General features: G+C 45.3%; 1 protein-coding gene across 4 annotated transcripts in view; it reads left to right on the plus strand.

Annotated features, from left to right (window-relative positions):
- LOC126872420 (integrin alpha-PS2-like) overlaps positions 1–12,774 on the plus strand; it is a 74,840-nt gene that overhangs the window by 60,607 nt on the left and 1,459 nt on the right. For 2 of the 4 annotated variants that reach the window (XM_050632355.1, XM_050632357.1), the window contains 7 exons: positions 4,515–4,563; positions 5,256–5,336; positions 7,107–7,282; positions 7,583–7,821; positions 8,210–8,825; positions 9,053–9,955; positions 10,462–12,555. In XM_050632355.1, the coding sequence (XP_050488312.1) occupies positions 4,515–4,563; positions 5,256–5,336; positions 7,107–7,282; positions 7,583–7,821; positions 8,210–8,825; positions 9,053–9,955; positions 10,462–12,555 (4,158 nt within the window). The remainder of the gene's footprint in view (positions 1–4,514; positions 4,564–5,255; positions 5,337–7,106; positions 7,283–7,582; positions 7,822–8,209; positions 8,826–9,052; positions 9,956–10,461; positions 12,556–12,774) is intronic. The other 2 variants (XM_050632356.1, XM_050632359.1) reach the window with 1 other exon arrangement.

Consider the following 12,774-nt stretch of genomic DNA (forward strand, 5'->3'; position numbering starts at 1 on the left):
TCGAAAGAAATACAGAAATGAAATTGATTCGTCAACGATCCGAACGATCCACGTGGCATTAAAAATCTTTTCGACAAATCTGTCGACCCTGCTCCATCATCGCTTTATATCGAATTTAAAAATCCGAAAGCGCTCGATTCGCACTTGGACAGGACGACTCGCGTGCACGCTGCACGCGGTTTGTTCGAATCGCGTAACACACGGCGCTCTGGCAAGAGAGAGCCGGATGGGAGGAAAAAGGGCAGACGGCGACACGGCTGCGGCGAGCAGCAATAGAAACGACAGGGGAGTCTCAGGTGGCCATTTAAGGCACGGACATTTCGTTCTGTCACCGTGTTCCGTGTTCACCGTCGACCAGCGTTCGCAAGGAGGCCACCTACGCGCCGCTGCTCGTCCTCCCTTAGCGGCCGCATTGTTTTACAAACGGCCGCCATTTCTCATGATAAGCAGAGTAAAACGAAACTAGACACGGCCCTTTCGCTGCGACTGAGCCGGGCGATCCGCTCGCGGTGCCGTCACATTTTCGCGTTTTAACTTCGTGCCAGAGCTATCGACTGCGTTCCGCGTCGCTAGCGAAACTTTTTGCTCCGTCCTCTTCTTTTGTCGGATTTTCGTCCACCGCCTGGCTTTTTAGTTCCTTCCGGGAGAAGCTCTGACGCTGGAATTCTGGGAAACGAAGATGAATTATGTTCTACCTTGTAATTTATACCGTTGCGTTCCGAAGTTAGATTTTTACGCTGGTAGAAACAACGGAGCTGAAACGTCGATAGTTTGGCAGTAAAGGGGTATCGGTGTTTTCTAGGAACATTAAAAAATAGTTTTGTCAGCTATCTTTGACGTACAATATAAAGATTAACTTTTATCCGCAAAATGGCCTTTCAGTTTTTCAATTTCATCCATTTGTTACAAAGCTACGGTCGTTCGAAGTTAGCGATTACCAATTTCTCCCTCTCTTCGCTCGATACTTCAACTTCTTTTTTTTTTACAACTTTCTCGTCATATTGCCGATAAGAAAGCATGCTTTTGTAATTTCGTGGAACCTACAGAACGATGTCCCGTAGATATTTCTGGTGCCTGCGGTTCGCAAAAATCGGCAATCTTCTACCATTCTACTTCGACGCAACGAAAACGAACTGTAGATCTGGTAAAGAAAGCTAGAAACGCAGGAACAGGTTTCGATAATTCGTATATAATTCACAGAGCTTAAAAACAGGCATATTCTCTTAAGTTTTCCAATGCCAATTTCCACCACTTGAGCATCTCGGAAATATTCAACGGCTGCCCAATCTATCTATCGCACGTGGTCTAACAAATGTCGCCGTCGCGTTCAACAACCGCTCGCTTGAACTCTGACACCGTCTTTCCCCCTCGCTCGTTCGCGTCTTCGCCTAATCTTCTTCTCTCTGGTATTTCCGTACTTCTCGTTCTTCGTTCGATCTTCTTACGATCCTCGCGTTTCCTTCACGGTGAAACGTTCCGTGCGCGCGTGGGCGTACGACTGCATCGGCGCGTAGGTGCATCCCAAGAGAGTACACCGACATTGTCCCGCGATTAATACTTTGATCCCGGCGATACTTAAGCGGAATCGTGGGTTTGCTTTTCGCGCGAAGGTCAGTGCAGGGGGACGCTATTTATGAAAACTAGCAGCCAGAAGACACGTAGAATTTGTGATGGGAAAAAATCCAGGAAGCATATGTTTTATGTAGTTTTAGAGTCGCGTAATCGCACGGCTATGAGCATTTACTATAGTCACGTTCCGAGAATTCATGGTTACATTATGCTCATGATCATCCGCAAATCGTTCCTGGCTGTTTCGTAATAATTGTAGTCGTTTCGTGCGTTCAATTTGCAGCAATTATAGCGACTCCTAGGGGGTCACCCTATTATAGTCATTGTACGATCTTTATAGTCACTTTGTAACCATTACACTCGTAGTATACCATTTGCATTCCTCGATACAAGCCTAACGTAATTTATATTCGATTCCGCTTTGACTCGAACCTAATCCAAGAACTCAAACTCAATGCAAAGTACGATCCGGAGAAAAAGAAGTCCGTTGTCATCTCCGATGCTATTCGTATCGTTCGATATCACCGTCAACCGTGAATTTGCATTTAGTCTCTATCGATCATTCTGTTACGGAACGTTGATTAATATGTATGCGGGACATAATCTCTACTACTGTTGCATCGCCGTTAGATAAGGCCGTGCAACACGTACCGTTACGTCGTGTAAAACGTAAAGGCATCGCGTGGCAGGAAGTCGACTTTGCTGGCTTTCGACTTCGGTAAATACGCCGCTGACGAGACCTTCTTCCATCGTTAGCCGCGTAATGGAATATTAAGTTCTAATAACGCGGACGATCGTCCGATCATACGCGATAAATGGAATTAATTGGAACGATTGCATTTCATCTCTCTATTAATGCTACTAAACGGGCAATTAGCGAATTAACGGCGGTGCTTTGTGCGTTGAGAAAAATTGCGTTTATAAAAATTAGCGGAACTATTCGCCACGGTATATCGACGATTCCTAATTTTTCTCTAAAATTTCATACATTTAGAACGACGGAGCATCGATTTGTTAGGAGTTTTATCGGCTCGTTTTTCCTTAGCTGGCTATATACCTTCTTCTTTCGTTTCTTCGATACGAATTGAAGGAGCTGTTGTAATAAGAAGACGGTTCTGTTTCTTCGATCATTTGAACCCATCAAAATGAAATTATTTCTTTAAACAAATTCATAGCCGACCGATACTCGTAACGACAAAGCTGTGCGCTTTTAGATATAAAACCTATACCTTTCTTGCTCTTCCAGATGGATACGATTTAAATATCGCAACTGTCTGCTTGGTGTTGCAAGCCGTTCGATCTCAACTTTGACATTCTTTCTATACTGTACGAACCTCTTGTGAGTTCCATATTTTTTTTCACGGCCTGGCAGTCGCGTCGCAGCAAGTAGTATAACTTCGTACGCGTCAGACGAGTAAAAGCGTGAAAGTTTGTCTGCGGCCGCCGCATGGGAACGACCGATAGGAAGGTTCGGCCGCGATACAGAGGTATGTCGATGATTTCGAGTGGCACTCGAGTAATTCACGCGCCGATTAAGTGCACGGTCGAGCATCGGAGGAGAGAAGCGTGTGTGAACGTGGCTGAAGAGCGTTGTATTATCACCGGCTGCCAAATGTTGCGACACGTTCTCCAGTTACGTTACATGCTTCGCAATTTATTGACTTTTAATCGAACCGCTCATCTCGTCTATATTTGTCTTCGGCTTTCCGCGGAGTCCGAGCTACTGTAACGAGTACGGGGTCGTACGTAAATATCGGTAGGCTTGCGTAACGTATCACGCGTTCCAAAGATGCTACATTTAGATCGAAAAACACGTACGCGTAGAATGCCGAGTAATCGACTTTTAATCGTAATCGATTAAAAGTTGGCGGATGATACGATCAGTTTAATCGATCGTCGAGTTTCTGTCGGAAATCTTCGAAGCTCGTGTTGAAAAAGTTGATTGGCGATAACGTGGAATATCGCCAGCTTTGTGTAAAGCGAAGTACGACAAAATTTCGTTCTACATTTTCGACTTAGTTTAGCAGCTTAACGCTGGTCCCTAAACGTTCGAACCTAAACGTTCTCGATCCTCGCTTCGTAAATTGTAAGCACGTTCTTGCGATTTCTTCAACGACCGAAGAAACGGTTCTCGCTGCTCTTGCCAGTTACCAGGGATTTCACAGTGGCTGTTGCTTGATTTTTCCGCAAACGGGCGAACGCTGGATCGCGAAGGCCACGATCCGCGAAACCGATTTAACATGCGTGACGCGCAACGCGCCGCATAGACACGCGACTAGCATACGTACGAGTCGCTGATTTATCGCGTCTCGGGCTCGTGCGCGCGAGCCACGTCCCTTATCTACACCATTATCTTCTCGATTGAAGAAAAGTTGAACTTTCGTGGGTGCGTCCGTTTCCTGGTTACAGCGCCCGTGGCTGGGAAAAATCGCGAGCCGGTGATCGCGCTCGTTGTTGCTCGTGAGTGTTCCACGCGCGTCTTGTATACGGAAATTATACGAACATCGTCGTCTCGATCGCACGTGCAATCCACTAAAAAAGGAGAAGAATTTATCAACTTACTCTGTTAGCGACTGTGATCACGTCACAGCACAAGCCCTCAAGTGAAAATGAAATACCTCGATGCAGACTTCGTTCCTTTCCATTACCATCCTACTGCGTTGCCATTAAATTAAAAACAAGATCGAAATCTCGAACGAGCGTAACTTTTGAATGCAATGTGACGTTTAAATAAAAAATCTATCGGACGCACGATGCTTCTGATACGTAAAGAGGTATCGTCTAACACACTGGTGAAAGTAATCCCAAGAATTCTATTAAGTATTCGGGAAAAAGAAGGAATGAGTTTGTCCGATAAAAAATAAGTACATCGTAAAACGTTTCCCGTGGTTAGTTATTCGACGTCGATTAATTTCTCTAATGGAGTGCCTTTCTATTCGTTTCAGAACGGTGAGAGGCTGTTCATCGGAGCGCCAGGAAGTTGGTACTGGCAAGGTAAGGTTCTTTCGTGGTACACCGTTTCCACGGCTCGATTTAGGTCGACAATTTCACAATCGATACCACCTTGAGACACCGACATCTTGTTCGACTTGTACATACGCGTATCGATCCTATTTTCATTTCCATTTAATTGGGATATTCGAAGAAGCTGGAAACACACGGAAACACAACAGGACGATTCGCGATAGAAATTGTTAGCGTTTCTTCGAATATCTAATTTCAGACCGTTTGAAAGTCTCGATTTCTTTCAGTACGAGACAACTCGAGCAACTCGAGTCGTTTGTTATGAATTTTCATAAAAAATAAAATTACAAAGATTCGTTGAATCTGGACTTTCGAAAGTTTCCAAGGCTTACGGAGAATCTCAACGATCGATGGAATTTAAATTGCACGTATTGTAAAAATGGAAACATTATTCGAATCAAGGAATTCCCCGGACCTCCCTAAACCAATTGGGCTTCTAAAAAATACTCGGCAGAATTGCGGTCGGCAAAATTAAATCCCCATTTACACCCACTAATTGGACGGTGAACGGTCACTGGGCCGCTAATAAAAAAGAGAAACAAGTCGGAGCTCGAGCTTTCATAACGCCTGGGCGACGGAACTGCAACACGTAATACATCGCGACCACACGTGCTCAGTGGGTCTTTGAAGTGATTTAGAAGGCTTTCGTTGAACGATTCCAGGTCAGATATACTCGATCAGCACCGCATTGAGATTGGAGTTCTTAGCGACGATGTTTGTCATCCCCGAAGCAGATGCATCAGGTATCGCGTACTTGCAGGCGCCCCTAATCAAACGAAAGATAAACAAATGTGTCGTTTAAAACCAGCCCCCTGTTTTCAACACCTCTAATCTGCCGCCATGTTTTCTTAACGACGGCGTTCATTAACAAACGTTGCTTCATGCTCCGCGAAACGTGATCTTTTCGTATTGAGTTTTTTTGAAACTTCACAGCGTGCAGCGTTCAAGGAAGTACGGTATTCCGATCGAATATCTCTGTTGTTTCCAAAAGATACGACGTTATTTCGAGAGCGGAGCTGTTTTCCTTTTATCTTCGTCTCGACGTAACGTCGTAGCGTGGTAACGTTGCTAATTATATCGAGTTCTGAGAATTTACGCAGGGGAATATTTCGTTTAACGATAAATAATTACCGTTTTGCTTAATCGCAAATTCAACTTTTATTTCCTACTTCTTGATACTCGCGGACATATTCTTCTCTTGAAAAGCAAACCAGAGATATTTATCGGCACTCCCCTGGACGTTTCATTCTGCGTATCACGAATATCGATCCCCGCATCGATGGTGTTCGCGATAAATTCGAAACGATGAGATTATTTGCCACGCGATCGCGGCATTCGTTTGCTTGGCCCCCAAATAATCAATTTCCAATAATTCCATATTCATCTGGCTTCCACTCATGCGGATTTACCGCGATTAACCCGACGCCTGTGATTAATAACGATTCGAACGAACTCGTGTTGAACTGTCACGCTCAAGAGTATCGTAAATGCAAAAAATAAAGAGAAAAGAAAAAAAAAAGAAAATAAAAAAGGGAAAGAAATGAAAGAGAGGGAGCAAAGAGCATCCTTTGTTCCGTACATTAGTTTGCAATTAACGTAGAGTACAATCTTGTATGCTTGACAGTTTGAGGCTTGTGACGCCTCTGACGCTCCTCCCCCTCAGTGATTAATATCCGATTGATGATTAATGCACCGTATGCTATGATTACTTATTAATTACTGCCAGGTGAGACGAGGGTGGCAGTGTTTAACTGGTGCAGGCCCGCTTCCTTCGCAGCTTCGCGTTGCAGCCAGAGAATAATAATACGAAGCCAGTCTGTAGTAACAATAATAATTTCTAATTAGACTCGAAAGAGTCTCCTTGGTTGTTGACGTTTAGTCGCAGTTGCATAGTAGTGGCGACCATCGGAAAATAATATCAGCGTCGTCGATAGAGCTGCGCTTAGAAGCTGGATTAATCACAAAAGCGCCGCTTTACGAGCGTGTATCGTTACCAACGTTTTTTGACTACGATTTTCCGACTTTATTCCGATTTCAAATGGCTATCCAAATGGAATAGGACGTAGCTTTAAATCGCGCAGCTTAGTATCGTAAACAACGAACGTAGAATATATCGTAAGATGCGAAATATCTGTATTTTAAATTGAAACGCGTACAAAGTCGAGAAGTAACGTTCCTATCGGTTCGCTAAATTTTCTTCATCGTTTAAATTTGGTCTAGTCGGATCAATTATACGACCGAGTAATCGATACTTTGTATTATAGCCGTACTTGCGATCAGATATTTCTTCTGACATCGCACGTTGCTAGTTTCTTGTTAATATTCTCGCGGATATTTCCCATGTTACGATCGACCATTCTATATCGATCCAAGTTTCTCACAGATATTAAATTCCTATTTCGTGTGAGTGCGCGTTCCGCTGGATCGTAGTCAGAAAGCAAATACGTTTGGGAAAGTATGTGTCTGAAATCGTAGGTACAACTTGGTGATTGACTGCATCGATTGCTTTACAGGCCAAGCGTTTTCACAGCCGTTGAACAGCCGCGCGAGAATAATGTTCACGAAGGAAGGGCCAGCCACCGAGGACGATAGCTACATGGGTTACTCTGTCACGACCGGCGATTTTATTGGAAACGGTGACAGCGGCACCGCCGTCGGCGTACCTCGTGGCTCCGATCTCCTCGGCAAAGTATGCTCATGAAATATTAACGCGGTAATTCGAAAGAAAAGAAGTCGCGGCATCGGAAATTAATTCTCTCTCGTAGAGAAAGTAACCTACCGAGAGAGATCGTTCGTTCGCCTGTTTCTTCGCGGAAACCGTACGAATTCGGACGATTGAGATTTGTTAGAAACGATTCTTTATTAAATCGTCGCATCGAGAAACAAGTTAACGAGGAAATTCGATCGGTCAAGATAGAAGCGAGATATCGTTCGACCATCGTAAAACACCAGGCTTCGTATGAAATTAACGAAAAATCTTCGATCATAGGTCATTATCTTTACCTCGAACATGACGAATCATCGCAACATCACCGGAGAGCAAATGGGAGCTTACTTCGGTTACGCCGTTGCTTCTGGCGACATCGATGGCGATGGACTAGACGATCTTATAGTTGGTGCGCCTATGTACACGGTGCCAGATAACCCGGAAATGACCATCGAGACCGGAAGGGTGTACGTGATCTATCAAGGCGTTGGAGCTGAAAAATTCCGCAAAGTTGACTCTAGGTACCGTCTCGTCTCGTTCTTGTTACACGCGCGTTATCAGTCAAAAGTTCGACGATATTCCAGAAGCGTCGATCACAATTTTCAATTTTTACACGCGATATTCCTTTCGTTTATAATTCCATTAGCGGATACTTTACTTACCAGGTGACCGACCCAAGCCATACTGATAAACAGTTCTTCCCAAAGAACGTAGGCAATTGTCCGATTTAAAGTTACTATCGTAGAAAAGAGAACACTCGTGTCTGTCGCGATTGAATTTCGTTGCCACACGAACGAATCGTCGTTATGCGTGGCTGAAACTAGTTGCAAGGAAGATCCTGAGGATCAGCCAGAACTCGAGAACACGCGGATCGTTGAACTCCCGCGATAATTGCTTATCGTTATCCAGGGACGGAGAGAGCAACCGCGGACGATTCGGCTTGTCACTGGCCTCTCTGGGGGACATCGACCGTGACGGTTATGGTGACTTCGTGGTGGGTGCTCCTTACGGTGGTTTACGTGGTCACGGTGCCGTGTACATCTATCACGGTTCGTCAACCGGCGTTCTCGAAAAGTATTCCCAGGTGATCTACGCTGAAAACCTCGATGTACCCGTGAGCACGTTTGGATTTTCCGTGTCTGGTGGCCTCGATCTCGATGGAAATCGTTATCCAGATTTGGTGGTCGGTGCTTACGAATCTGCCACCGCTGTATTCTTCAGATCCAGGCCAGTCATCAAGATGGATTCGTACGTGTCCTTCGATCTGGAGTCGAAGTTGATCTCTCTGGACGATAGAAATTGTACTCTATCGGACGGCAGCAGAGTCACTTGCCTTCCTCTGAGAGCTTGTTTCAAATATAGCGGAGAAGGTGTTTTCTCGAGGCATAATTTCAATATTCAGTACGCCCTGGACGTGAAGAAGACAAAGAGTCCGAGATTGTTCTTCTTGGAGCTGGAGGGAAGGAACACGATGAATCGAACGATCATGGTCGATCGCGAACGACAGTTCTGTCGCACCGTTCAGGTTCGTCTAAATCATTTCACTTGCTTTTCGGCGAACAACTTTTATCAATTAATCGGAGAACTTGATTGGAAATTTTCAAGTTCCGCTACCAAAAACTCTCAAGTATCATTTGATCAAAAAGAAGTAAACGTAGAGACAAAATTCTATTTGTTGCATTTTTAGTCATGATTGTCCGAAACTTTGACTCGTCAGATCTAATTAACCAGAATCCCTTGCACCATCTATAGGTATACGTGACACCGAACATTCGTGACAAGCTTACATCCCTGGACGCCGAGATGCGGATGAGTCTCGACGAGGAACGCTACGAAGACACTCGACCGAGAGACCCTAGACTCTCGTTGCGTCCCGTTCTGGGTTCCACGACATCCAGGAAGGACTCTCTGTCTATCAGAAAGAACTGCGGCCCCGACAACGTGTGTATCCCAGATCTGCAGATGAACGTGACATCGAACGTGCAGAAGTACCTGCTAGGCTCCGGCAAACGGCTGCAGCTAGACGTGTTGGTGCAGAACATGGGAGAGGACGCTTTCGAGTCGACGTACAACTTGAAACTACCCGCTGGTATCGATTACATCAAAGTGGAGAAGATCGAGACTATGGGGGTGCCTGTTCAATGTTCGGCGCCCAAACAATCGAATAACAATACTCTTCGTTGCGATATTGGCAATCCATTGCAGAAGAACGGATTAGTTAAATTCAGAGTGTTGTTGCAACCTGTCACGTCGCATGGAATGAAGCCGATTTACGAGTTCGAAATGGACGTGAACACCACCAATCCTGAGAATCCGTACACGACCGACGATAATACGTATACCTTGAGATTGCCAATTTGGATCGAGACCGATCTACGAATAGACGGTGAAAGTAAACCGAAAGATCTGTATTACAATCCGGATAATTATACCAGCGAGATAAATGTTACTACGGAGGCAGAGTTTGGACCAGCTATGACGCACAATTATACTATTCGGAACCAGGGTCCGTCGGACGTTATCGAAGCAGAGGCTTTTCTTATTTGGCCTGCTCAAACCTTGGCCGGAGACACGTTGCTGTATTTGTTGGAGCAGCCGGAAACTTCTGGACCCATCGCCTGTGAACCTGCCAATGCAAATTATCTTAGTCTGAAGGTATGTTTCGAGACTTATTATATTTTTATTACAACGCTTTGACAGCCTTACTGCCAATCGCCGACACTTTCACTCAGTCCGTTATCGTATAATTATGATACATTTTTTAAGAAAATCGCATTCAATCCATTGTATCGTACACTTGAGCTTTGTACGAATATGTGTATTCATTTCTTGATCGTCCCATACACTTACACAAGTCGAGATTACAATTCTTTTCTGGCCAATCGCTTTCACCGAGTCGTTACACTCACAAATTGCCGGCCTTTTCGATGCATTTGTAAATCGTTTCGCTTCGATGGAACGCTATCGGATACAGGAATCGTTTGGCTCGCGCGTAAGTGTCGATTAAATTAAAAAGAAAAGGCCGAAGGCAGGTTAAGCGATGGAAGAAGCGATCTTTGCGAAAATAACTTCTCGTCTCGAAATAGAGAACGTTCCCTTAAATCGACCGAACGAATGATAACATTCAGATGAAAAGTAATATATTCGTATGCTAATTACAGCTGGACCAACGCAGAAGTATGTACTGGCATCATCCAGATCCATCGGGAGTGATCCTGGACGAGTCGCAATCAGGCAGAACGATTAACGTGCAACGAGGCTTCGACATGGACAAAAGTAAACTGTCCCAGAAAGAAGAGTCCGAGATCAACACCGGAGACAGTTCCAACATCCAGAAATCTCGTCATTCCTCCTCGTCTTCGTCTAAAGCGATCACCAGCGAAACAAGAAGGTTCCAATTATCCGACACTGGGAGCAAGCCGGACGTCCTGATCACCACCTACACTCAAAACAATTCAGGGACCAGCTCTATAAATACGGCAGACTTAGCCGCTGGCAACAGAGGCGTGATTTTTCACACGGAGTCTGGCGGTTACGGAGAGACGGCTACGTTGGGCGGTGGTTTCCGGCCCAGTGACGGTAACAGTCTAGGTGCAAGAGTACCAGACTTCGAAGGAGGCCATGGATCGTACGTGAATCATTCCGAAACCTTCGTAAACCGCTGGGGCGAGACCAGCGTTTCTGGAGGTCGCTCGTCTTCGTCGGATAGATACGGCTCTAACGTAAACGAGAACGATGAAAGCTACCAGGAGCTATTAAGACAACGACAGGCGCAACGCGAACGCGAGGAGGAGGCTCGATTGGAACGTCAGAGAAAAAAGGAACAACACATGGCTGCGCAAAGACAACGAGAGGAGCAAGAACGTTTGTATTATCAGAGAAGACAGGAAGAAGAACGCAGAAGGGCGGACGAGGAGATGAGGAAGAGACAGGAGGAGGAACGAAGACAACAGCAAGAAGAAGAGATACGAAGGCAACAAGAGGAACAACGAAGAAGAATAGAGGAAGAGGAATATAGGCTGGAGCAGGAGAAACGTTACGGCAGTTCCTCCGAACATCGTGGAGTTCAGAGTGGTTTCATCAGCGGTGATCGAGAAGAAACTGTACGAGGAGGTGAATTCGGATTCCAACTACGTAACGTCAGCTCCACGCAGGACCTGGCACGACTCTTTGGATCCTTATCGAAGTCAGCGACTGGTTACGAATTGTTCAACAGACAGGGCAAACAATATGTTCAGTTTATGGGAAGATTCCGAAATTCTGCCGACAGAAGGGAGTATATAGAGTTCCAAGATGGATCTACGTTCCCTCTTCAGGACCGTTACGGAGGAGAGAGTTACGTTTCTGGATCTACGGAGACCAGAGACGGTAGATTCTTGAAGATAGAGGGTGAACTTCTGGTCGATTCGAGCGGAAAAGGGTTCATCGTGCTCAAAGATGGTCGCAGATTCCCTCTGCAGGGCTCGTTTACCTACACCGAGGAAAGAACCTATACGTTGGATCCATATAGTTACCAGGGAGGTAGAACCGGCAGCGAATACGAAACGAAGGGTTACAGTAAATCCTGGAACGAGGAATCTAGCCAAGCTGCTGGCATAGGAAGCGACTACGAGTCCAAGTATACCAGCACGCACGAGGAAAGAAGAATAGAAGACAGAAGAGTAACTAGCAGAGTCTACGGAAGAGAGAACCGCGATACTCCCGAGGAACGTTTATCGACTAAGATTCCAAATTCCAACGATGGTTCTAGATTCAGGCGAGAAAGCGATATGGTTAATGTGAGGGAATTTAAAAAATTCGAGAAGCTCCATAGAATACCTAGGGATCTTGAAAACGACCCTTTAATGCCAGAAGCAGAATTCGACGAGGAAGATTACGAGAGCGATCTAAGAAAGCAGGAACCGGTTAGTCTTTGCAAGACAGCCAAATGCGTGATGTTGAGATGCGTTTTGGGTCCACTGAAGAAGGACCAGGAAGTTTGGATCGGAGCTAGGTACAGAGTGGACGCAAGGACGCTGAAGAAGGTCGCTCTGCAGGAAAAAGTCAGGGTTTCGACTCGATTGGAGGCACAAGTCACCAAGCAACCGTTCATAGGCGCACCTGCCGAACAGGTGATCAAGAGCCACGAAATTAAGACGAACGTCGAGCCAAGCATAACACCATCTGCGCCGGATGTTATTCCGCTCTGGGTCGTGGTACTCTCTGCCTGCGCTGGAACGATCATCCTATTGCTGCTTATTTTCCTGCTGCACAAGGTTTGTTTATGCAAATTAAGCGGTACGAGTTTGCGTAAGACGATGTACGATGATATCAAGGCTTGTTTGTTGAAAGTATCTATCGAGTGTTGTAATCTCTCTAAACTTTTCTTATCCTTCTAGAAACATTTACATTCTGTTCTCGTTTTTGCTAAAAATCTTTCATTAGAAAAATCGAGGAATCTCGAGGAATATTCGTTGAGAATGTTGTTGATATTA

Source organism: Bombus huntii, chromosome 13 (assembly GCF_024542735.1).
Source record: "Bombus huntii isolate Logan2020A chromosome 13, iyBomHunt1.1, whole genome shotgun sequence".
Taxonomy (NCBI): Eukaryota; Metazoa; Arthropoda; class Insecta; order Hymenoptera; family Apidae; genus Bombus; species Bombus huntii.